The sequence below is a fragment of the Strix aluco genome, chromosome 14 (assembly GCF_031877795.1).
Source record: "Strix aluco isolate bStrAlu1 chromosome 14, bStrAlu1.hap1, whole genome shotgun sequence".
NCBI classification, from domain to species: Eukaryota; Metazoa; Chordata; class Aves; order Strigiformes; family Strigidae; genus Strix; species Strix aluco.
Window position 1 is genome coordinate 18,206,526 of NC_133944.1, and position 27,068 is coordinate 18,233,593.

At 40.7% G+C, this 27,068-nt stretch overlaps 1 protein-coding gene across 2 annotated transcripts; it reads left to right on the plus strand.

Annotated features, from left to right (window-relative positions):
- Positions 1–1,204: 1,204 nt before the first annotated feature.
- RBL2 (RB transcriptional corepressor like 2) lies at positions 1,205–26,787 on the plus strand. Of its 2 annotated transcripts, XM_074839807.1 has the most exons (23): positions 1,205–1,435; positions 3,100–3,230; positions 4,477–4,677; positions 7,293–7,357; positions 11,007–11,159; positions 11,560–11,688; positions 12,610–12,770; positions 12,876–12,940; positions 13,655–13,841; positions 15,739–15,905; positions 16,535–16,644; positions 17,554–17,657; positions 18,006–18,143; positions 18,476–18,640; positions 19,186–19,297; positions 19,871–20,143; positions 20,651–20,925; positions 21,487–21,663; positions 21,840–21,911; positions 22,311–22,428; positions 23,447–23,649; positions 24,073–24,237; positions 25,012–26,787. In XM_074839807.1, the coding sequence occupies exons 1-23, from the start codon at positions 1,235–1,237 to the stop codon at positions 25,180–25,182; spliced, it is 3,543 nt and encodes a 1,180-aa protein (XP_074695908.1). In that variant the 5' UTR covers positions 1,205–1,234; the 3' UTR covers positions 25,183–26,787. The 2 variants fall into 2 exon arrangements, with proteins under 2 accessions (XP_074695908.1, XP_074695909.1); XM_074839808.1 differs by lacking the exon at positions 11,007–11,159.
- Positions 26,788–27,068: the final 281 nt, after the last annotated feature.

The window sequence follows — 27,068 nt, forward strand, 5'->3', positions numbered from 1 at the left end:
GGCTGCAGGGGCGGTGGAACCCTGCTGCCATCACCATCTTGCAGCACCAGCTTGGCCTTTCTGGTGCTGTGTGGCGCTCTTGCAGCTGGGTAAAACGCATACTCATGTCCTGGAAAATATCTCAGGTTAGCCAAATCATCTGTTCTTGACATTTTTTTTCCCCCCCTGAAGCTTTCATTGTTGTTAGCATTGAAATGTTAGTAGTACAAAAGCAAACAGGCGTAGTCAATAAATCTTTTTTAATAAAGTGCAGTCTGTTTTATTGATCTCTTAAGTTCACATGTACCTGCTCTAGGACTAACCTCCCCTTAAGGCTTAGCTTAGGGAGTCTCTTCTCAGTAGGGCCTTTACGATAGGAGCTCTCGCTTTATCTGTCCAGTGTCACTGTTCATGCTTTGAAAGCTGGTTATCACCTGATTCACTGCCCGCTATTGGGACTGACAGGTAGAAGCTTTGACTCAGATGTGATTCAAATGAACCCTTGTTACTTTGTGGCCTTGTTTTGAAACTGTTTTTTTCTTCATAATGGTCTAAAACTTAAGTGTGTTTGAAAAACTGAGTGCTGTTATTTCTACGTGATTGTGTAAATGCTCTGTACAGCTGCATTTAACTGATTGAATTCATTGTCCTTCCGTTTTATGTATTGGTTTCTCTAAGACAGCTAACCACTACTGCTTCTGTTCTGCTCCTGAAGATCTCTCAACGTTACAGCATTACCCGTAATTAATTATTAGTGCAGAATTACATCTAACAGCCGTCTTAGCCCACCCCCGTTGGGAGCGCGGGCGGCGGGCCCCTCAGCTCCTCCCTGCCCCGGGAGCACGGCAGGCGGTGGAAGGGCCGCGGCCGCGCCTAGTGCAGGCCGCGCCATGGGACCTACCCCCCTCTCTCCTGTTCCCGCTGTCTAACGGCGCGGAGGGACCGGCGCCGCCGCCCGTGCCGTGTGCGCGGTGACGCCACGAGCGTGCGGCGCGGGCTGCCGGGAGCGCTGCCGCGGTGCAGGCTGGGAGGGGAAGTCTGTGGCGCCGCCGAGGGCACGGTGCGCCTGCGCGCAGCCAGGCCGCGGACGGGCCGCGCGTTCGGCCGCCGCCCAACGAGAGGCCGCGGCGGGGGGAGGGGGGGCGGGGCCCGGCGCCGGCTGTTTGGATTCGAATGCGCGTCGCGACCCTGAGGGGCGGCGGCGCAAGCGCAGTGCGCGGCCGGGCGGTGCTGCCCCCTAGCGCCGGGGTGCGGGATGCCGGGCGAGGAGGAGGACGACGCCGAGTCGGGGGCCGGGGGGGGCGCCGCCGCCGCCGCCCCCCCCTCCCCGCCGGCCGAGGAGGGGGACACCCGGCAGCGCTACGAGGAGCTCTGCAGCAGCCTCAACATGGACGAGCGCGCCCGCTCCGAGGCCTGGCTCAGCTACCAGAGCATGAAGCGCAACTACACGCTGGAGGTGAGGGGCGGCGGGGCTGGGGGGGCCGCGCTGAGGCGGCGGGCGGGGGGGGAGCGGTCGTGTCGAGGTGACCGGCCGCGCTGAGGCGACCGGCCCCGGGCGGACAGCCCGGCGGGAGGGAGAGGGTTAAGCGGGGGGGAGGGAAGGGGACGGCCCTTGAGGCGCGACGGCCTCTCCCTCGCAGCGCCCGGCGCTGAGGCGCTGCCCGGGCGTTAGCGCGCAGCCGAGCGAGGGCACGTTCCGCCCGCGCGGCCGCGGCCCGGCCCGGCAGCCCTCGGCCCGCTCGTGGGTCGCGCCTCCGCCGCGGGAACCGCCGCTGAGGGACATCCCGCCCCGCCGCCCCGCACCGTGGTCGCGGCCTCGGCCCTCCCGCCCGCCGGGGCAGCGGCGCTGCCGCCGGCCCGGCCCGCCGTCGCGCACAGAGCGCAGCGGTGCTCTCCAGCGCTGAAACTGGGGGGAAAAGAATTATAATGCCGAGTCATAGCGGTGAAAAGGCGTCAAAAATCGACTGTATCGGTGTAGCCTTTCTACTCTCAGCTGTTTAGCTGACAGACGTAATACAGTTATCTCGGTGAACGTTTAACAGCAGCTCTTCAGTTGCCCATGTAGATAATTTCAGCACAGATATAACAAATAACAAAACTTCATGGACTGTTAAAAGCGTGCGGGTTTTGTAACATCACTCTTGAAAACGGTAACATAAAGTGACGCACCCTCTTTCTCTGTGACATCCCTTTTACCGGGTGGCTTTTTAAAAATAAAGGTGGCGCTTATGATAAAAGCATGTCTGCCTGCAGTTACCCGGAATTCTTCCGGGCTTCCCTTCCCAGCGCCAGGCAGCTTTCGGTGCAGGCAGCACACGTGGAAGGTGGTTAGTCCCGCGGTGCCCGGGGCTGTGGCGGCTGCCGGGGGAAGGAAGTGTTCAGGTCTCAAAGCTCCTCTGTCCCACACGCCGCTCGTAACCGTCAGAAACGGGCTGGGAGGCTCAGACAGAAAACTTGCGTTTTCCGAAGGTGTGTGCTCCTCTGGCCCGGTGATATCACGTAGCCCAGGAAACCCACAGCATCGAGTTCAGCGTTCACAGCCTCTTTTTTTGCTGTCCTTTTCCTATTGAAACGTTATTTTTAAATTGAAGAGGGAGAATAAGATTTGGGAGGTTTTTGTTAGAATTAATTTTTGTCTTTAGGTACCAGATTGAGTAATTGCTCTGTTGTGTAATACAGAGAAAAATGGAAACTATGTTTTTCTGTTCCCACTGTCTGTTCAGGACAGAAGAATGTTCTGATAGCAAGGAACTTTAACTTTGTTTGTTAGTTGGTTTAATACCAAGGCAGTACAAAATGTTACTATATGAGAAGAGCAACACTAAAAATATACCCTTAAACTTTGTGTCAATGTGAAATTTATAAAGGTAACTAGTAACTGTGATTTTAGTTTTGACATTGTTCAGCGTTAAGTGTCTGTTCGAGGCCTGTTTTTTGTTGTAGTTAGAAACACAAAGTAGCTCAACAGAACTTTGAAACGACGAATCAACTTTGTCACTGGTTGAACTTCATTCGTTGAGGACACAGTTCTGTCCTTTCTCCTGACATTGGGCGCATAGCTGAAAAGTATGTTTTTCTTTCCAATGAACTCTTTTAGATGTCTGGTGTTTTAATTCACAGGGAAATGATCTGCACTGGCTAGCGTGTGCCTTGTATGTGGCTTGCAGAAAAGCAGTTCCAACTGTGAGCAGAGGGACAGCTGAGGGAAATTACGTGTCTTTAACCAGAATTTTGCGCTGTTCAGAGCAAAGGTAACTTTTCTTTTTGCTAATTTTTTAACACCTTCAAAAATCTCAAAGACCACCTTGTGAAATTTAGAAACTGAGAACAAAGGCTAAGCGTCTGTCTTGTTTCCTGCTTTTAAAGACAGAATTTATATCACTGGAATCTTTGTGTTATAGCTCATTGCCACAGAAGTAGGGCAGTACCCTTTGGTCATCGCTATGTTGTCAAAACACAGGTTTCCAAAATCAGATATTGACTTCCCTCTCTCAAAGGAGAAAGAAACCAGTCCCTGAAGAATAGTCTGTTTTTGAAGAGTGTGCAAAGTGTGAACTTCTCACATGAGAATCCATTTTTAATTGGCTGTGAAAATATTCACACAATTTATCTTCTTTTTTTTTTTTTTTTTTTGTAAGAAGACTTTGCTTTCCACATGTTCTTGGTTTATGAAATTTAAGTGATGTCAGAATCTGACAAAGAAATTTGTAGGAAATGTTTATCTCTGTAAAGCAATGAAGAAAGACTTCCTGAAACAATTGACTTTATTAGCAATCTGATTATTACATAACAATTTAGTAGAATGGCAGAAAAAACAAATGTACTTATGCACTTTTTCTTCCCATCTCCTTTACTGTTGGAGCATTGCTATTGGTTTAAACAATATAAAAATGTTCCTTTGAAAACTGTTGTTTGGGTTTTGTTTTTTTCCAAATCAGAAATTCAGGGAATTTAAAGTGGATAAATTGTTTCTGTGAGCTGGGCTATCAAAGACTAATAACACTGAAAAAGTAGGTGTAGCTAAAGCAGTGGAAAAATAAACGACAGCCAAATTTATAAAGTGAAATTTACTGAAACTTAGGGTTTTTTCATACTTTGTAGAATCTTTTTAGCATTGTAGAATGCAGAGCTTGTTTTATTTAAGTTAATAAATTATTCAGAAAAATTAGGGAAATATGATTTTAGAGTAATCTGACTGTTGGAGGTGATTGTGTCTTTGTGAGGAAAAGCCAAAACTGTGAATATATAGTTAACATGGTCATCAACTGAGGATATAAATATATTTTGCAAGCTGTCTGAGCTCATCCTTGTTTATGGGTGAAGGACTGGCTCTGAGTATGTTGTTGTGTTTGTAACTGCCCTTCTATCAGTAGTTTGGGAAGCAGAAATTGCACTTTTGTTGAAAATGTATTGTGTATTTCTGGGGGGGGGGGGGGGGGGGGGGAACAAAAAAATCACAACAAACCCTGTCAGATCTAACCCATTTGATGTTTTCAGCTTGATCGAATTTTTTAACAAGATGAAAAAGTGGGAAGACATGGCAAATCTACCCTCCCAATTCAGAGAACGAACTGAGAGATTAGAGAGAAACTTTACAGTTTCTGCAGTAATTTTTAAGAAGTATGAGCCCATTTTTCAGGATATTTTCAGATATCCTCAAGAAGATCAACCTCGTCAACAGAGAGGAAGAAAACAGAGGTACATTTCTGTTACTTCCAGACTGATTTTAGAGTGTTACTGTTACAAAAATATAATGAAGTTGTTCCATTTTTTTAGTTGTATTTTTAACTGTACTTTCATATTAGTTCTTTAGAATATTGAAGTTGGTCTGTCTGTCCTTGCTTGCATTAATTTTTGAATCTTTTTGCAGTTTGTCAGATCTAACAGGGTACAGGAAATCCTAAAGCTGCTAAGTGTCTATGATTTGGGGGATGGGGAAAGGGGAGATGTTAAAATCAGTCTGTAGACAAGAGAAATAGTATTTCTAAGATGGGAAAGACTGAAAGAATTTGATCGTTGTAGAGTCTATCTAGCCTCGATAGCTCACAGAACAACTCAGCCTGTTTCACTGCCTGGGAATTCCCATCATTTTCTTCATAGATGCAGATCTTCTGGGTACTTTATAATAGAAGCTTTGTTTCTTTGTTACTGTATTAGGAGTGCTGTGAAAATTAAGTGCTTTTTGAGTTATTCTGATCTTAACAAGATTTCATCTGTTTGTGCCAACACTTAGCATGGCTTCTGATTTCTCCTGGTAGTTAGTAGAGATTGATTTATTCCCATTCATTATTTCTTTCATCTTCACTACTGTGAAGTGCCACTGTCTGGTTGCTTTTATGTGTTTTGTTTTTGTTTTTTTTTTTTTTTTTTAATTTTCTTTTACTTTTTGTAATATTTCCAGACTACTTCTTAGTTGGGGTTTTTTGGCTCTACCACACCCCCCCCCCCCCCCCCCGATGTTCTTGTGAGCATCACTTAGTGGCATTTATAATCCAAATGTATTTGAATCTGTAATAAAAGACAAGATTGTGCCTAAATTATTTTGTTGGAGAGTGCAAAAGGTGAGTAAATTGGAGTTAGACTACAGATGGAATAGAGTTGTGTATTGAAACTATTACTTGTATATAATGCTGAAATTAAAATATCCTGCATATATAATTCTGTGGTTAGAAGTGTAAACCCTGCTAGTTGGTTAGGTGTGAAGTAATTTTGAAGATTAAGTTGGAACATGAGACTTAGTAATTTTTATGTGAAATGTATGTTAGTTTCGACATTGAAAACCATTCTTTACATAACCTGATGAGGTAGTTAAATAAGAAAATAAAAGATTAAGGCTGAACAAACTACTGGAGAAATGGAAAAGAATATGGACTCACCATGAACTAATTTGTCCTGAATGAAAGAATTTCCAACAGAAATACATAATATGGAGTGAAATAAATAATACTAAATACAGTCTTACAGAGCAAGCAATGCTTCTAGAAACACAGAAAACCTGATAAAGGTTTATGTTGTGCAAAGACTGCTTGGTTTTGAGGCTCCCATGCCTATTGTACAATCTAAATCAGACAGCTATACTTTAAAAAAAATTAAAAGGAATGTGATAATATTGAACAAAACATATCCCTATGCCACCTTCTTTGCTGCTCTAATGTTATTCTGTCCTGGGGGTGAGCTGCAATATATGAAATAGCACTTGTAGCGATATGTTATATAGAAACAAGGACTGGTGCTATCGAGTTATAAAAATCGGTGCTAGGGGATGGGGGTTTTTTGTGGTTTTTTTCTTTGTTTTTTTGGGGTGTGTTTTTTTTTTTTTAATCCACACAGTAAATACTTGAGCATAGTTTCTGATTTTTGAGGGGGGGAAATAAAAACTTTGGATGAGTAGATTACTTTGCCAAGATTTTTGTGTTACCAAGAACACAAACCGAATTTACTAGCCAGTAGCCAGAAATGTGAAAGTAGGAAGAAGATTTAGGAAAATCATCCAGTATGGTACACATGGTAGTATTAAGAAATAATAAATTCTCAATAGCTGCAAAACTTTTGATTTAAGAAGGGACCTCGTGAATGAGTTATATTTTATTTGAAAGCATTTTAAACAAAGACCAGCAGAGGAACTTTGTTCTGATAAACATTTAATATATTTCAAAATTCTGTATACTACATAAAATCCTATACAAAATGCTTTACGTGATGTAGATAGATGACACTCTTGTGAACACAGAGTTCTGCAAGTCTTGCCGGTACTGAGTATATTAATATCAACACAATGTGTTCCTCTAAGAACATGCGTACATGCTTAGATTGCTCAGAATGCTTATAAAAGAAGGAATTTCAGCTCTGGCTCTCAAACTATTTCAATTGACTATATGTACAATTTGTTGTATGAAAAAGCAGAAACAATATTTTCTGTAAGTTTTAAATTCAGATATTTACCTGTTCTTTGCAACTGAGAGAGCAATTTTGCCTTAAAAGAAAACATTTAGGCCAGCCATGTATAACATTAAATTTACAGTGGTTTTCTGCTCACGTCTTGGAGTATTTCTAATGGAATCTGCTGTGTTGGTCTGCTGTAGTGACATCTGAATCTTCACATGCAGACTGAGACTGGGGTTCCACTTGTGAAACCAGCATGCGGCTTGCTTTGTTACCTTTACTCAGGTTTTTGGGGGAAGGGCTTAAGATTTTTGGCCACACTGTAGTAAAACTTACTTTTCTTTTAGAATGACTGAATGTTATATGATGTTCTATCGGTCTTCATTCATTGAGCTTATTTGGTGTCTTCTTGCTGTATTTTTCCCCAAAAGACGACAACCATGTACTGTGACTGAAGTTTTCCAGTTTTGCTGGGTGCTGTTTGTTCATGCAAAAGGTAAGAGATTTGAAAGGGATTAAATACGGCAAACCTCGTTTTGTTAGTTATATCAGTCCTTAAACACTGAAATATGTGCAGGCATTTCTGAATCCAGCAATGCCTTTGGAGAATGGGCCTTCTCAGAACAGCCTGAAGGAATGTATTCTGTCATAATTTCCCCAGCTGTATGTTTTACCACACTTCTAAAGTGAGCTATACGTCTAAATAGTTTGGCTTTTGTGGGGAATATTTTCACAAAGCTTCTAGTATTGTGGAGACTTACGCTGTAATTCCAAGGGAAAAAAATAGCTTCGAATTTTAGTGAATTCTTATTTAGATGTTGTTGTAATTAACATAAGGTGTGTTTGTAGGTTTACTAGGAACAAAGAATATTTAAATATCTCCTAGGTTTCCAGCAACACTGAAAATATTTAATGATTTTTCTAGTAAAAATTTATCATAAAATTCTAGGTGTGAATACTTTCACGCTAGTATCAGATAGCATTCTAATTCTTTTGATAGCCTTTTTGCCCCCCTACCTTTTTAAAAAATGAGCACACAGCAACTGTGTCAAATAACCATATGCATTACTAAATATATCTGCCCACACCTGCCTTGCAAGGGTGATTTTCTCTTGCATTTTGGACCATAGCAGTATATATATAAATGGCTGACTGTCCTGAAGACTCAGATTCCTTTGGAACACTTAAGGGGATCCTCTGTTAATATGCTTCTGTAGAAATAATGCAATGAACAGACAATATATTGTAGTGTATATATAACCTTGATCATAAGAGCAGCCTTAAAGCTAATAAGAATAGGGGATTTCAGCAGTTTTTCTTGATAATGACTGCTGGGAGAAAAAGCCACAGGAGGGAACAGGATTAAACCCTTATTTTAGGCTTAAGTTGTTCAGTTGTATCACATATAATCTAAAGCCTTTCCTCATCAAATCTGCATCTTAAAAGAGTTTCTGCATACCTAGGGCTTTATTCAAGTACTGCTTGGATGAGTGTTCACTGGGAATTCTGTGTAAGAAAGATAGTGTTTTGAGGAAAAGAAAGACAAGATCTATATTCCTCACTGAAAGAATAGCTTTGTAGATTCAGGTCCATTGATAATTTCCAGAGACTTTTTATATTTTTTCGTAAGATAACTTCTAGTAGAAGAAAACTAATAGTTTAATTTCTACAAGTAAAGGGATAAAAGGTATTTTGAGTTGGTTTGGGGGGCTGTGGTGGGGTGGCTTTTTTCCAATTTAAAAGCAAATCATTGTTAAGATTCCTTCAGCGTGCTATGATTTCTTTAACTGGCTGCTTTTGAGGAGAGGACCGAGTAGGCTGTCACAATATTGAATTATCTGGCACTAATTTTGTTGATTTACAGATTAGCCTTTCTTTCTACACTGCACCACATTGCAGAGGGTTGCCAGCAGCTCCCTGTTGGAAAAGATACTGGCAGTATTACTGACCCTCACCACCACATCTTTGTACAAAGATCAAGCAGGGTGTGGTGTAGCATGAGTGCCATACTGAACACTCTCTCTTGTGTAGCAGATGCCTTTTTCCAGTAGGCTGCAGAGTCCACTTTACTGGGAAACAGAAATCTTTCCTAAACAAGTATGCTGCTTGCAACCCTGAAACACAGTATGATTTTCGTCCTTTTTATTTTTTTTTTTTTTCAATCCAGAGTGGCGCTCTCAAGTAGTTTGAAATACCTATTCATATTCCACTGAGTCCAGAGGAGAGTTAGTACTCTATTTCCAGTCAGTCAGAACTTTACTTCTTTAGCACAGTTAGGCAGCTGAGAGAGCAAGTGGTCAGTCTGAAACATCACTGATTTTTCTTTTCCTTTCTGTGAAGTCCCCACCTCTATGGGTAGATTGAACAGTTGACAAGGTGCAAAGGGACTTTGAGTCTTTCTATTGCTAAATTGTTGGTTAATATGTTTGTGTAACTGCATCATCAATTAACTACATGTTAATTAGGAAGCAGTTTTAGACACACAAATTAACTTTGCAAAGGATATTGTCTTGATAGCATAGCTAATTAAATTTTACAAGAAAAAGGAAAATCTACAGTAATTATAAACTGTGAAATTGGTGACTAGTGGTAAATTTATTAAAGTGTGGCAGCACAAAAATGGAAACTAAATGTTGACCATTTAAGGCATTAAATAGTCATGTTACATTTTGTTCGCTGTGTTTTGAGGGTTGGCAGTAATCCTTATCATGGCAACCGCACATCAGTGGCAAGTTCAGGCTTGTCTCTGTGATATTTCTGCAAGCCTGAAGATCATTGCGTTCAGTTTCACAGATGCAGAAAGTACAAGTCTTGTTCGTACCTTTGGTATACGCTGCAAAGTGAGATAGCGACTTTGTGTAGCGATACTGCAGTTCTTGTAAGAATTTGTCTTTAAACTCTCTATCTTGACTTTTTTTTTTCTTTCTTTAAAATGGAAATGAAAAAACACATCTCTGCTGCACTGAGATAACTATTTTTTATTATTTGGTACTAGGTTGTGAAAGGAAGCAGTGAGCTATTGTTTGAAATGTCATTGACAAATCATTTGTATGAAACTACTGGTTCTGTAAAATTTGATTTATTTTTGACTGTGCTGACAGTAACGATTGCCGTGCTAGACTTTGTGGTTATGAAAGTGAACCTATGTTACGAGAGTTACTTCATTAAAATTTTTATCGATTAATATTTTGCTATTTTATTTAGGACTTTCATTGCTTTGCTGCGAACCTTTAATGATTTGGAAATAACTGATAAATGTGTACAGTTAAATCACATTTCATGTAGGCTTCAATACTTTAAGTTGTTTCAACTGCGTGAAAATTATTTTCTTATAATAAACATGGAATCGGAAAATCGAATATAAATTTGAAGAAACTGGTACATTACAGGTAGAAAAGTAACAGCATAATTTAGAAAATTCTTTAATCATATATACATTTTGATGTGTTTTAAGTGAATTTGCTACTGTATGATAGATTTCTTCAAGGATTTAAACCTGTTCTTCATAGTGGGCTCAGCTAAGTGGTTTGGAGCTTACCAAAAAAAAAAAAAAAAAAAAACAAAAAAAGAGTAGAAGAGTTATTAGTATTGAAAGAGTGACAGAAAATCATGCTGTGCATATATATTAATGGAATTGTGATTTATGGTATTAATTAATGGTATCGTTTATTTTACAAGACTGTTTTTAGCTATGGCCATTCTTCTAAAGGAATATCATAAACCTAAATGAATTCAGTAGAGAGTAATGAATCTGAATATAATCTTTGTGAAAAGTGATAAAAGAGTGAAGAGGTTACAAGGATTCTTTTCTACAGGAAGGTGATAAATAAAAAATATTTTAGGAGCTATAGGAAATAAAGCTACGTTGTAAACCAGATCAGAGAAACACACTTGAACTCTTTTGTAAAGCGCAAGAGAAATAAAGTTTAATTTATTACTGTTTATAATGAGCATGCCCCCACAAAATTTTTGTAAAGAAAGCAGATTGGTAAAGAAAAATAATCTCCTGACTTTGAGTTGAATATAGATTCATTCTGGAGAATGGGAGGAAATTGAAGGAGGGAGCAGTGCTTGCTTTTTCTAGGACATCTGAACATTTGGGTTTAGCCTAGCAAAAGTTAAAAGTTCTTTGCAATGCTTTACAGCAATGCATAATTGGGGAAAAGGAGAGTCTCAGTTGGAACACGTTATTCCCTCTTCCGTGCCTTCAGAACAAGATTCTGCTTCGGGCAGATGGAGTCAGAATCTCGAAGGACGTAACACTGCCAGACAGTGGGGCTTGTGTTGCCAGAGTTATGGTAACAAATTTTTCTTCCTTGAGGCACTTTACATTATACTGTTCATGCTGCTTCAAGTTAAGCACTGATTAATCAGATTACTGTGGATGAGAGAGTCTGCAATATCGTGTTTATCACCATTTTGGTAAGATTTGTTTTCAACACAGCACAGTATATTTGAGTTCCTACACAATTGCTGCTGTTCCCTAAAAACATATTTTACTATTATATTTGCTATATTTTATGAAGTGTGTGTGTGTTTTACTGCCTGCATTTCTATCCAGATATTTATAGTCACCAAAGTCCATGTTTCCAAGACCCCATTATTGATTGTAATAGAAATATCAGCAGTTTCTTGCTTAAAAGAATTTTAACTCTATGCTAGTTTTAATTAATGTCTTGCATCTTTCTGATATTGAAGGTAATTTCCCTATGATCAGTGATGACTTGGTCAATTCCTACCATCTCTTGTTATGTGCTTTGGATCTAGTGTATGGAAATGCTCTCCAGTGTCCTAACCGTAAAGAACTTCTGAATCCTAATTTTAAAGGTATGTTGAAAAAAACTATCTATAAAGTCTTCAAGAACTTCTAAGGCTACTGAAATTAGTGTGAAAATGTGTGACAGAGAATAAGTTGAATAATATTGATTTGAAGTATGTGGGAATTAATATGTTCTATATCTGGCTGCACAAATAGATTTCTATTAATGTAGTATGTAATAACAGACTTCTGAATTTTGTCAATAATATAGTAAGTCAAGAATTTAATTTACTATGGAAACACCATTGAAGGAAGTTCCGAAGTAAAAATTTCAGTTAATGACATTTTAATGTCAGTAAAAGAGTGCATAACGATGCGGTCATTCTTGGACACAGTCAGACTGGAGAGTTCCTCTGAGGCAGCAGTTTGGAAAGATTCAGTGCTCAAATATGAGAGTGGAAACTTGATTGTTTCCCTCTCATTTCTGGATTGCTGCTGTTCTCTTTCTGAAGAGAATGGAAATGCAGGTTGACTTGATCACCACAAATGCAAATGAATGGTGAGAAGTTTCCACTGAATTTCTCATTTCATTCTTTCCAGACTCTTTCTGATTCAATTCTTTTCTAGACATTTTCAGTGCTGTACGGTATCCATTTACTTTGTAGTGGTTTGGATGTGACCTGGGACCATTATCTCAAATTTATTTGAGTATTATAGTTCATGAGTGTTTGATCAATTTTCTATTAGAACTGATATTTTTAATTTTTATCACTCAATATCTAATTATTTTAAATCTCTGACTCAAAATTGACTTTTGATAACATTATCTAATTGAGTGGGCATACATAATTAAGAATTCTTTCAAGAGAACTAATTAGTTTACCATTTTAATTTCACACTGTCTAGACTACACAGCATAGAATTTAAGGTTAATAAGGTAACAGGATATGGATTTGCAAAATTAAATAATACAGTATTCTTAATTGTAGGTCTACCTGAAGATTTTCATAGTAAGGATTATAAAGTATCATCTGATCCTCCCTGCATCATTGAAAAACTGTGTTCATTACATTATGGATTAGTTTTAGAAGCAAAAGGCATAAAGGAACATTTTTGGAAGCCATATATTCGGAAACTTTTTGACAAAAAGGTTGGTCAATAAATATGTAATGTAGAAAAGTTTCTCCTTACCCATTATCTTCAAAACCTTTTTAAGAACTGAAATGTCCCTCCTTTGTTCTTAACTGTCTTACAGCTTTTAAAAGGAAAAGATGAAAATCTCACTGGATTTCTAGATCCTGGGAACTTTGGAGATAGCTTGTGAGTCACTGTATTTGTGGTTTGGTTTGCATCAGTATCCCTCTGTAATACAGTTGCACTTGCATTATTATGCAAGTTGACTTGGGTAGCTTTTGGTGTTTATACATTACATTGTGTTTCAGTTCCTTTTCTTTGAGGTGGTATGATCTGAGGTGGTACAATTTGAAAGAGGAATGATTTTTCAGGGTGGTGTTGCTTGACGTCTGCTTTTATTCTTATGTTTCTATGTTTCCTCTTTTTTTTTTTTTCTTTCATATATAACTCAAAGTATTCGTATGAAAAAGATGTGGGAGCACACTAAATGAGTGGCAAGTGGTATTGGGAAGAAGGTTTGGTGGTATTTTTTTCTTTAGAAATCTAGAGATGCTTATGAGGTGGACTTACTTTCTTTCATATGGTATGAAAAATGTAAGCGTAGTTTATGATGATGTGATGCTGCGTAACTTTTGAGGAGTTTCCAGCCAAATAAGATTGGTTTTATGATGTTCCTCCTGCAGCTATGCTAAATGGCAAGCCATCAGATATAGTGGAAAAATAATGTCATGTTTAAGATACTGTAGATTTTAAAAGAGCTCCAATGCTTAAGTCAGGGTCAAAAGAAGTTGTGAAGTAGACTCCCAGCAGGCCAGAACTGTGTTCATTTGGTAAGCAGGTGAACAAAGCACTGTCTAAATAAAGGGGGTTTTATATCTGTCTTTCCCTTTTCTGCTGTAGCAAAGCCATCAACAAGGCCTACGAGGAGTATGTTTTGTCAGTAGGAAATCTCGATGAGCGAATATTTCTTGGGGAGGATGCAGATGAAGAAATTGGAACTCTCACAAGGTGCTTAAATACAACTTCAGGAATGGAAACAGCTGAAAGAGTACAGGTGAAGCATAACTTGCAGCAACACTTTGACAGGGTGAGTATGACACGGTCTGTGTTGCTGTTTGTATATGGAGAGTAAGTTTGTCTGATGAAGAGAAGCAGCTACTAAAAATTACCATTTTTATTGTTAAAGGTGATCTGGGAGTGCACCCAGCATAGCTGTGTTAGGGTTCGTAATTGGTTAGATATGTTGTTTACTTCGGGGGTTTTGGGACAGAATTTCTCCATTCATTTGGGTTTTCTTTGATTAAATCCAGTATAGAGAATATTTAGGTAATTACTTAAAGAGGTATCTTTAGGTGAAGATTTTCAAGCACAACAGAACAGGCAGTTCTCCATGCTTGTTTGGCAGGTGCTGATTTCTCCCACAACTGTCGGGGTCCTCTGGACCTGTCTGTCCCACATCCTCTCCCCTCCTATCCCTGTCCCATATGTTTAACATACACAAAGCTGCTCAGCACTTTGCTCTATGCATTCTGTTTGTTTCCGTTTCACAGGTGTGCTTCAGGTGTTGATATTACATCTGTTCACTGTTTTAGTTAAATCTCTAGGGAATAGTTTTCACCTTGCTTGCTTAAAAGCATGACATGTAGATATGTCTCTATATACGACTAATGAAATAGCATAGAATATGGTCTTTGAGAGGATAAAGAAAACTACGTGTTTCAGAATAATAAAGTGAAGACCCTGAAAATTAGCAGGGCCTTTGTGTGACTAGAGTAGCTTTTGAAAAACAGGTGCCAGCTTTGAATGCAGACTTGTATACCTGTGATTATAGAGTATCAAAGTGTTCCTGAAGGTGGAAAAGGTATCTTAAAGGAGGAAGGATACAAGACAGGCAAATAAAGAAGGATATAAGCTGTATTAGCACAATTGGATTACAGAGAGCAAAAGGGTAAAACAGTCTAGATCACTGAAATAATTATGTGATCTTTTTTCAGAGTGAGAGTTGGTTAGTGGCTTTCAACATTCTGGAGAGAAAAGATCAAAATAACCTAACCTGCAAAATCGGTGCAATCAGTTAATTCTTTGCTTCCGATCTATTTAAAGAAATAATCAGCTGCCGAGTTTTGCTGGCACAGATCTGGGTGCGTGACTCTCATAGGTTTCTGGAGTGATGAAACAGCGTGGCCTGTAAGACAGCAGCTTGCAGGTGCAATAATTGTGCTGTGACATGTACCGGCGAGCCCAGGGCAGGGCTGGGGGAAGCATCTTTCCTGGTTAGGGCACGGAGGCAGAAATAAAACAGACTTAGGAGCATGTGGGGAAAATGGGGGGAGTATTGGGAGCTAGACTTCATGGTGAAAAGACTGCAAAATGTAACATATTCATTAAAGTAAGGAAAACATTTCTTGGTAAATAATTGTGTGGTTAGATAATTAGAAGATGCGTGGTTTTGCTGTACACTAATGGAAGGAACATCCTTGGTGTTAAATTATTTTGATGTGATGGCTTGAACTGATGCAAACGAATTAAAATGCTAAGTGTTAGGTTCAGGAGGACTTTTCATGGTCAGTATTAAACCCGCTGAAAGGAAACCCTGGCTCAGTACGCTTTGTCTGAGCTATGGCTACCTTTGGTACTCAGTGGATAGGAGGAGACTGCTGGGCTTTTGGGGGGGCTTTTTTAGATTGTCCTAGTTGTTTCACACTTCACTCCCAGTATCTGCCTTTCAGTGTGAGGTCACATCCTCTCTGTGTATATACAGTACTGTCCCGTACAAACAACCGAGGGACACAGATCGATCTTTCGTTGCTGGCTGTTATCTGAGACATGAGCTACTTTGGGCTGTTTGATTTCTAGCCATTTTTTCCAGGCATATATATCACAACACAGGGTAAGAATTCTACAGATCGACACTTTCTTGTTTATGGCCTGTATCTATGTTTTATAATAGTGTACAGTTATATGCTTACTTTTTGTCTTTTTAGTCCAAATCACTTAGGATTACAACCCCACTTACTGGCCGCAAGTATATTAAAGAGAGCAACCCGTATGTGACACCTGTTTCCATAGCAACATACAGTTTGAGCCGCCTTCATACGATGCTGGCAGGACTGAAAAATGCCCCCAGTGAAAATCTGGAGCAAATACTCAGGTAAGTTTGATGCTTAGCTAACCAAATAATTCTATTTTTTAAATAGTTTTAATAACAAATGTTAATGTTAAACAGTGTAATTTAAAATGTGAGTCAGTCTTGAAAGGTTCTAGAGTAAAATAGGACCCAGAGAGGCATTTAAATTTCAAAAGACTTTGGTTTAGACATGTTTGTCCTGAAGAGATTGATGGTTGTAAGAACATACATGTAAAACCCAATAGTTTTAAGCTTGGCTCTAACAGCAAACTGTTAATACAAAATTTTCAAGACTTTTCTTCCTACTTAGCAAATCTCACTTCCTAGCAAATCACTCCATAATCTAGGAGATGCAAAATAAAATTTATTCTCCATATAGCTAAACTGTTGCTTCAGGTACAATATATTTTAAAGCAATTTTTATATATCACGTGGAAAATTCTAAGTATTTATCCCTGCTACAATGTATACAATAATAATAATATGCTGTGGACACTTTACAGCGCATATGCAGTCAGGCACATACGGGTGTGTTTGTATTGCTATGCAATATATTTACAGTTTCATGCTTCATCATATTACAAAAATAGTTGATTTTTTTTTTTTTTTTTGTCTTAGTAGGAATGTTGAGAATGTTTAGTTTCTATTTTCAGGGCATGTTCCAGAGATCCTTCTCAATCTATTGCAAACAGAGTAAAAGAGATGTATGAAGTATACTGCCAGAGCATGCAGTCTGAAGGAGAATTCAGTAATTTTTCCAAAGGTGGGTAACATTTTACTTATACAGATAAGAATTAAAATGCCTGTAAACACATTGATCTCTTGCAATTACTGTTTTACTTACAGGTTATGCTTCAGCACAAGCGTCTTTTCTATTACTTTTGTCTTTCCCTGTATTCTTAAGACGTGGCAAATTTCAACCCTGCATAGAATTTTATAATCAGCCTTAGCTTAAATCACTGGAATTTGATGATACTTTCAGTTGTACGGAACTGAAATGGAAAGCACAGTTAGGGTACCACTGTTTCTCTCTCAAATAAAAATAATAGCAATGGTATGGATTTCTGTGATAGTAATGAAAAATCTGACTAATTGTAGTGTTTAAAAACCCTACAGCAGTTTTGGCTTGCATACAGGGATGGATTAGTACAGATATTAAAATCCTGCCAGTATAAACACAAAGTATTATTTGCAAAGTTGTCATGATTTGTGAAGTGCATGAAGATGGATTGAAAATAAGGAAGATGCTTCTGACCTTCTTGCTTCTTAATAGGGCCTTCCTTTGTTCTTGTCAGCATAGTTGCTTCAGGGTTTTCTGTTGCGCAGTGCAAGTTGGATCCGTATAGATATACTTCTCAGTGTACTTTCTGAACTTGAAACGTGTCTATTATATTACAGCAATGTTAAGGATTGTTCTTATATACAGGGTTTTCGTCAGAATCTGGGTTCAGTAATATGTTATTCTGCTCTGCATTCACAAGTCAGTGCAGCGTAGGAGAGGGATGCCTAAGTTAATTTAAAAAATTAACTGATCTAGTCGTGAAAGTATTGTAGCCACAGCAGCACAGAAATACACAGAGGCCACTAAATTGTTGTATCTCTATAGCTTAAGATGAAGGATATAATTATTTTCTCACATTTCACAATATTTTTCTGTTTAAAATTCCTGCAGATGTTGCTAGCAAGCATTTTCGTCGTGCTGAGGTGCTATACTACAAGGTCTTGGAATCAGTCATTGAGCAAGAGAGGAGGAGACTGGGAGACACTGACTTATCTGTAAGGAAAACTAATCAAATTGTACCTCATTTTTGAAGTTGGACCAACAGAAAAGGAAACTAGTAGAGCAGAACAGACAACTATTTAAAATGAGGGTAAATCTCTGAAATAGGCTGTTAAGTACACCTGAATGGAAGAAAAAGTGTAGAAGAAATTATTTGTTTACAAACACAAAGATATATGAAATTTTTAATGGCTCATTTTAGATTCTGTTCTGTCTCATAAAAAAAAAATCTCTTTTTATAAGCTTGATAATCATGCTATTTTGGATGAGGCAGAATAGAAAGCATTTTATTATTCTATGGTTACACTGTAAATTAAGCATTGAAATTTGCAACTCTCTTGCAGGCAATACTGGAGCAAGATGTGTTTCATAGATCTCTGCTGGCATGTTGCCTTGAGATAATTACTTTTACATATAAGCCACCTGGGAACTTCCCATTCATCACTGAAATATTTGACATTCCAGTTTATCATTTTTATAAGGTAAAGTGCTTGATAACTAGAAATGCTTATCAAGTTATGAGTACTCTATTGACTTATATTAAGTAATCTCCTTACCTTGACCTTAACTTAGATATTAACTCTTCATTCTCAGCTTTGTCCCTTTTGTATTGAAAAAAATACTGCTCGAGTGTCTATAAGATACCAACAACTATCTTCTGATAAAACTGCAAGACAACGTATGATTGAATCATAGAAATGCAGCCTTAATGTTTCTAATGATCTCTTCCTTGAAAATTGGGAATTAGATCTTTCTGTAAGAAGAAATGTATGAAACAAGTACATTATGTTGATCACGATTATACACCTTACAGGTAATTGAGGTGTTCATTAGAGCAGAGGACGGCCTTTGTCGGGAAGTGGTAAAACACCTTAATCATATTGAAGAACAGATCTTGGAAAGTATGGCATGGAAACAGGAATCCATATTGTGGGACAGAATCAAAGAGAATGAAAACAAAGTTCCTACTTGTGAAGAGGTGAGCACCTCCATATATATATATATATATATATCAGACAGGAAGGTAGAGAGTGGATGCTATACCCCGAAGGGGAGACTTCAGGGGTCCAGGTTTCAGTTTCACCCCACAGGTTAACCCGGGCAGAGAAAACAGTCGGTGTAGCATGCTCGAGCCTGTTCACGGACACCTTGATAGAGACAGTCAGAGGAGAGCTGCCGCTGCGCTGACTCTCACCCCGTGCTTGCACAGCACAGCAGAGCTGTGAACAGAATGGACAAGCAGGGAAGGTCTGGCCCAGTCACTCACTCACACTTGAAAAGATTACTAGACAAGAAGAAACATAGTAAAAAGTACAGACTTCTAATTGCAGTCACAGAAAGATTATTACAGTAGTGCATCTTCTAGAGTAGCACAGTGTGTGGTGTAAGTAAGTGGTTCAGTGTTCTTGGTTTTTTTTTTTTGCCATACACTTCTGCTGTTCCAAATTTGTAGTACAGAAGCTTTTAAAAATTTGTTATGTAATTAATCTGTGATCCAGCCACTCTAATAAATAAATATTTTAGGTAATGCCACCTCAGTATTTTGAGAGATCTGCTGGGAACAGTGTTGTAGGTTCACCCTTGACACCAAGACGAATAAACGAGGTTCGTGCTGAAACTGGAGGACTAGGAAAAGGTGAGACTTAATAACATGCTTACACATCTTCAAGCATGGCTTTAATGTCGATGGACAGTTAATTGCAAACATATTTGCAAATGACTTTTTTTATTGTAACTCACATAGTTAAGTCAGATGTCTAAGATCAATGCATTCCTTATTTCAGTGTGAACAAAATACTGTTGTGATCGGGTGTTTTCAGGAGGCTATGTATATGAACAGCATGTATGTATGTAAAATAATATTTATACACACACACACTACTTAAGTTATAAGCGGTAGCACTTGAACAGTTTGCTTTACTGTTATACCACAATTGAAGCTCCACTATGTTATGTGAAGTCTCAAACTTCTTCTCTGGAAAAATAAACCATCATCCATTGGCATTACTTGGGATTAAGTCATTGCTAAAAGCAATCTGTAAGCCACAAATGTAGACATACGGAATTTTAAAAAGTGTTTCCTGAAGAGCTTTGCATTGACATATTTTGGTTCTCATTAGCTTTCTGTCATGTATTTATATAACCAAGGTTTATACAACAAGTGTTAAATATATATATTTATATATGTTTTGGTTTTTTTAATCCACAGGCCTGTCATCCTCTCCCACTACCCTGTATGACAGATACAGTTCTCCTACAGCCAATCCTACAAGGAGGAGACTGTTTGCTGACAGCGATAGTACCTCTGACAGTGGCACTCCAGTCAGAGTTTCCCAACAGCCCGTGGTGAACACGGTGCCTGTGCAGAACATGAATCCTGAAGCCATGTCGGTAACGCCTGTGCCCGGCCAGACGCTGGTTACAGTGGCAACTGCCACCGTCACAGCCAACAACGGGCAAACTGTGACCATACCAGTGCAAGGTGAGAGAAAAGCGACTGTTGAATTATTCAGGCTTGTTCCCAGCAGAGTGTTAGAACACAGTAACGGGGAGAGGAGGGCAACAGTATGCCAGTGAAGAAAAAAGTATGTTTAAGGATTCATAACTGGGAAGAATTGTTTGAATAGACGAGCACAATTTAGAGACAGAACATGTACAGCACAAGGGTGTTCTGACTGCCAACATCTATTTTATACAACTTAGTTATTTCTGTAAGCCTTCCTTCCTGAACTGGCACAGGATGAAAGTTACATTAGTATGACAAACTTAGTTCAATTTCCCTTATCTTGTCTCCTTATGATGAAAAGTCCAAAGTATTTTGATGAAACAATTTCATCTATAATATACTAAACATATAGTTAAAAGCAGCTAATACGAGAATTCTTGAATTCTTTAAAAAACCAAACCAACCGACACAAAACCACTAACAACCAGGAACACTCCCTGCCCCAAATCGCTCTTATTTCAGACTCTTTTTCTTAAATTACAGGTATTGCCAATGAAAATGGAGGAATAACTTTCTTCCCAGTCCAAGTAAATGTAGGTACCCAGCCGCAGGCTGTCTCCGGGCCCGTTCAGCCTCTCAGTGCTCAGACCCTTGCTGGTACCCTGAACCCTCAGGTGACCGGGGCGACACTGCAGTTACCAGGCCCGTTAACTGTCCAGCAGATCTCTCCTGGAGAGCAAAGACCAACCCAGCAACTTAGCACTGCCATGGCCACCAGGCCTCGCAAGATGGGCTCCCTTGCACTCTTCTTTAGAAAGGTACTTTGCAATCTAATTGGTGCTTTGCTTAGTTTGTATTTGGTAAATCTTCAGTGATTTTTAAAATATATACTTATTATTACTACTACTAAGAGAATATTCAATTTCCAAGTTAATCTACACCCGATGTCTATTCACGCACATACCTGCAGAGTAGTTTTCTTATGCAGGAACTTCTCACTAGCAAAGGAGTAGACTATCACCACAGCTACCGCAGCACAAGTTGTGAAGTAGATTATGTACTTGGCCAGCTGGTACTTACAGGTGGCCATTTTCTTTATAGCTCTTTAAAAGAAAGAAATTCTGGTTTATTCAACACAGTGGTTTCTGTAGGGGATGCAGTGCCCTTCCTGAGCTCAAGACAACTCAGAATTGAAGCTTCAAATAAATGTTTTCTTAGCATCCAAACCAGTACTGAGAGGGTCTGTGTCCTGTAAGCAAACAAGTTAAGTTTAGTTATTCTTCTTTTGGCTCCTCATTTGCACAAGTGCTACAGGGTGTGCAAGTCTGGGGTAAGAAAAGCAGTATTGCTGAGTCCCTAAGCACTCTCCATCTCAACAGGTTTATCATTTAGCTAGTGTGCGGCTGCGAGATCTCTGTGTCAAACTTGATATATCTGATGAGCTGCGGAAAAAGATTTGGACGTGTTTTGAGTATTCCTTGGTGCACTGCCCTGAAATCATGATGGACAGACATTTGGATCAGCTGCTGATGTGTGCCATCTATGTAATGGCAAAGGTAAGGTGTGAATAAAGAAAACCAACCAACCAGAAAACCTCTTCAAGACTATGTTCTAAAGAGTACAGTTCCTCAAAAAAACCCACAGCTAACCAAACACCACACACAACCAATTCCAAACAAATATAAACCACCCACAGAAAAACTATTAACCTCTTCTCTTCATCTCCTCTTAGGTTACTAAGGAAGATAGGTCCTTCCAGAACATAATGCGCTGCTATCGGACACAGCCCCAAGCCAAGAGTCATGTAAGCACAGCTACTATTGAACAACGTGGGGGCCAGTTTAGTAAACACCTTAGTTGCATTTTAGGAATGGATTGCTTTTTGAAGTAACATTTACTATTAAATGAATGCAGTCTGTGAGCTGTTCTCAGGACACAGCAGTCATATCCAAAATCCTGCACTCCTGAAAGCTTTTTATGCTAAACTATACCTAAAACAGAAAATATCTTCACTTAAAATCTAAGGAGGCAGTGCCTATTGGATAATACTCCTCTTAAGAGGATGTGTCTTCCCCTGTAAGAAGCAACGTGATACCACAATGAAGTTTCTAAAAGGCAGATATATCATGCAGACTATTGTTTCCCGGCTGTGCGACTGCACATCCAATCATCCTCGTGTTGTTATGCGCCTCTTTCCCTGCAGGTATACCGGAGTGTCCTGATCAAAGGCAGGAGACGACGCTGCCGGTCTGGCAGCAGCGACAGCAGTAGCCAGCAGAACTCGCCTACGGACAGAAGTAAAGAGAGAAACAAAGAAAGAAGTGAGTGGTTCCAAATTCCAGACATTTGGGTTTAGTTCCATTTCCAAAACAGCATGCATAAGGTAACAGTTGGATTTTGTGTCACCCCACCCCAAACATTCCCTTCTTTGGTAAGCTTGGACACAATTCAGAATATATCGATAACACTGAAGAGTTGCTGTAACTGAAGCTTAGTATTACCCCCACTTTGACAGCTTTGAATCTCGCACCTACCTCACGAGGTTACTGTGAGGTTTGGGCACCACTGCCCATCTCTTTGTAGAATGCAAGGAAACGGGTGCTAGGCCCTGCTCACCACTACTCTTACTCGCGGCAGTCGCTGGCTGCTGCAGAGATGGGAACAAACCAGCCACCCACAGCATCTATTTCAGTGTATCTGATGTCTCTGAAGATTCTTTCCTTGATAATTGAATTGACACATTTTCCTTGAATGAACTTTTATAAAGGAAAGCAAATAAGAGATGTTGTATATTCCGTTTTCAAAATATTTAATAGATAACACTGTAAGTTGTAGGTATTAATGTTTTTTGTCACATAGAGATGGCAGGGAGGGGAGGACAAAATACTATATATTATGCAGCTTCCCTGTTAAACCAGCAGGAAGTATTACCAAGCCAAGTATTTCTACTACCAGCTGAAAAAGACCACTGTTTCTGATTTGCAATAGTGCCAGCTGGCAACAAGAAAGAGCTACTGTTAAAAGTATAGCAGAAATGCCTGAAAAAAGGAGTTTTAGCTCTCCTCATATGACGAAACTCAGCTCATACAGAAAAGCCACTTGCAGTTTATCCAGTATAAAGTTAGAAATCAGGTGTGTTTCTGTACACGCACGCAGCAGTTTGCTGGTCTGTAACAACGTAAAGCTTTTCTGTATGGGAAGGTGCTAAGGGGCCCGAATTAGCATCACTGATACTGACACCAGATGGCGGTCGCTGTCCTGCGGAAGGCGGGGCTCTGCACCTAGGGTCGGGGGCTAGTGAGGTGGCCACTAACGGAGCGGTGTCTGTGGCCCTCGCAGCCAGCAGGGACTCCAGCCCGGTGATGCGCTCCAGCAGCACCCTGCCCGTGCCCCACCCCAGCAGCGCTCCCCCCACGCCCACCCGCCTGACGGGTGCCAACAGTGACACCGAGGAGGAAGAGCGGGGGGACCTGATACAGTTCTACAACAACATCTACATCGAGCAGATTAAGGAATTTGCCCTGAAGTACACTTCAAACGCAGTAAGTTAAAGTTTGTGCTTTTCATTAGTAAGTAGATCTTGTTTTACTGCACATGCAGTGAAGTACTCTTAGCTAACCTCACTGTAAGCAAATTCAAGGGATTCTGGTTTTATGTCAATAGTTTCCCCTCAAGGACATGCTCTGCTGCTAAAATACTAAGTACTTCCGATGCCTATTTACTGTTTCCTTCTGTATGAAACAGCACTGGGCAAGTCACCCACCAGCCTCAGACAGCATTAGAAAAGTAAATAAAAAAATACTTATCTGGCCTAATAACACGACAAAGCTTCTAAACATGTATGGTATGGCATTGGTGGAAGAACCTAACCTGTGTGTAAGGTGCCCAGCTCACAGAAGCCGTACAGTAGTAACACCTGAGGTCAGGTACCAGCCACTGGGTGATTCTCATTTTCTCCTGAGCAGACGGACTCTCCCCCACTCTCGCCCTACCCGTTCGTAAGGATTGGCTCCCCTCGCAGAATCCAGCTGTCCCAGAATCACCCCGTGTACATCTCGCCACACAAAAACGAGTCTACTCTCTCTCCTCGAGAGAAAATATTCTATTATTTCAGCAGCAGCCCATCTAAGGTGAGACTAAAGCGTTTTAGTTTGCTTTTATAAATCCTTAATTCTACCTTTTCTTTCTGGTAGCAAAATTAGAGAAGATTGTTGAAGGCACCTTTTGGTTTGCATTGTCTAACATGTACTCTCTCCCCTAAAGCTCTTCAAACTGTCCGCTCAGGTAACCGAGAAGCTGTAAAGCAAATCAGTGTCTGAGGTCCTTGTGTACTTTTCAGAGTTACTCTTTGTACCGAGCCCCATGAGTGCCTCGGGCTGCACAGCACTGGGCCCCTCGGCTGTCTGGTCACGGGGGGTCACTGGGCACAGAGACTGGTCAAAGGGAACATGAAGCACAATCACACTCTTACCAGCCTCACGGGGAAAAAGTCCTCCACAGGGCTCTTAACATGAGCGGCCTCACCAGGTCAGTGTGTAATGGGCTGAATCCTGTCATCTCTGGCCACCAAGAGTGAAGCAGAAGTCTTCCCTGGGAAGCATCTTCCTTCTAGCTGGAACGTTGCACCTGTGGTGTAAGAGCAGGGCGGAAGGGCGGCCTTCAGACGCTGCACCCGCGGCGGCAACACGCCTGCGTGGGGCTGAGCGAGGCTCTAGTGTACTCTGGGAACGGAGAGACCAGTGCAGCCCTCGGGAAGGTTACTCTGCCACCAGGAGCACTGTGAACAGAACAGCTCTCCAGAAACAAGGAATCCCAGTGTAATGCAAGTACCAAACGTTCGCTTTGTATTTTGGGAGTCACAATAATGAGAAATAATTCTACCTTTTTCCCCCTCCTCTCTCCAGAGACTAAAGGAAATTAACAGCATGGTTAGAACTGGAGAAACGCCGACAAAGAAGAGAGGCATTCTCTTGGAGGATGGCACTGAAGCGCCAGCGAAGCGAATCTGTCAGGAGAATCACACGGCTCTGTTAAGACGACTCCAGGACGTAGCAAATGACAGAGGGTCTCACTGAGCCCACTGCTCCCTCGTTGCAGCTTCACGGGGCCAGGTGGCTTTGCCGGGCGCAGGGAGGCCCTGCGCCACTGTCCCCCTGCTTGGCCCGGCCCCCCGCGGCCCCCTCCCCACCCCGTGCCTCTGTGGCAGCCAGGCCAGGCCGGGGCTGGAGGAGAGCTGCCTGGGACAGTGCGGGCCCACGGCCCACCCCGCACAGCACCTGCTCCCTCTCCAGGCCCCACGCAGGCTCCTGCCACCCACTTGCCCTGACCAGCCCGCTCAGGCCGCTGCTGTCAGCGCTGGACCCCTGTCGCCGTGGGCCCAGAAGGTTACAGGGGCAGCAGGTGGGGGAACACTGCGCCAGGGGAACCCTCTTCAGCCCTGCCTCGGTTCTCACAGGAACCGCCTCCACAAAATCACTGACTCACAAGTACTAGTCTAGCGAAGTCCGGTTCTGCTTGGAAAGGGAAGATGGGAATCATCTTTTTAAGCCCCGAAGGAAGCTGTCTGAATGGACTCTTGCCAAAATGTTTTGCGTGCCCCTGAAAACCATCACCTTACCTTGCTTTAACGCCTGGGCACCTTGTATAAAGGTAGATAACTCTGTTTATGCATTGGTTTTAGCTGTGCAATGTTTTAACGTGAACTCATGTTCAAAAGGTGGCACTTTTGATAGGGCTGTGAAGCGTCATTTTTAAGGCAGATTAGTTTTGCTGTATATTTGCAATGGCACTTTCTACATGTGAATATTTTTTTTCAAAGGCTGACTTCAGCTGTCTTTCTGTATTGAAGCAATTTGACTTTTGTATTTATTTTCAAATTGACATCCCATAGCTCCCCTCTTCAGCAAATGCCACGAGGAATTCCTTTTCGCTTGCTGCATCTGCAGTGGCGAAGGCGGGAAGCCAGGGATGTTTGCTTTTTTTAAGGAATTTTATATGCTTGTAATGTTTCTTCAGATCGCTTTTCTCAAGTCAGGAACTGGCCCCTCCACTTCCTCAGCAAAAGGACGGTGGGGTCCAGCTCTTAAAACATAGACTTAGCTTTTTTGTTTTTAAAGGACAGGGCTTGGGGGGGTTGTTTTGGGGTTTTTTTAATGGACTAAATCAGGCTGCCTGGGGAAATCTCTCCCCTACTAACAGGATAAGGAAGTGGTGCATATATTAGACTTCTACTAGTTGGTTCCATTTAAAATAGTTCCAAAATACCAGACTTAATAGGAAAGCATTAAGCCTACTACCAGCCGGGACAGTACACCCCCTTACTGCTTTTCGGTGTCGTAACTGGGGACGGTGGGGTGGTAATGTAACATGTAGCACACTCCAATTCTAGAAGCTTTTATAAGGAAGCAAAAGTTAAAAGCTCTGTGTTTCCTGTCATTCCTACTCCTCTGAATAATGGGAAAAATTTAGGGCTTAATGAAAGATGCTTTTACTTTACTTTCATTGAATTTACAGTGGAATTCTTACCTGATAACAAAAAAGGCTGAAGTCCAGAAAGTGTGTAGATGTTTCTGTAAAAATATTTATGAAATTGACAATTCTTGTTACTCTCTACCATTTATGTTACTTTGTATGAAAATATTGCAAGTGTATTTTTCAATAAAGAATTTATAAACTCACAATTTTATGTTCTTGTGTGAAAAAAGCATTGTATGTGCAAAGCCAAAAATAGCCTGTAGCTCTCAAATACCACATTGGACTGGTCAGTGCAAAAGAAAATAATCAAAATGATGATCTCAGTGCATCCACACAGCACAGTACAGGGGACTGCAGGGACTTCAGTCAAGCACTGCAATTAATGGTTTAACAAAAAATTAAAAAATAAACACACCACTTGATCCCACTGCAGGGAAAAAGATTGACTCTTGCCCCAGTGTAGCCGCTGTGTCTGTTCTGAAGGTGT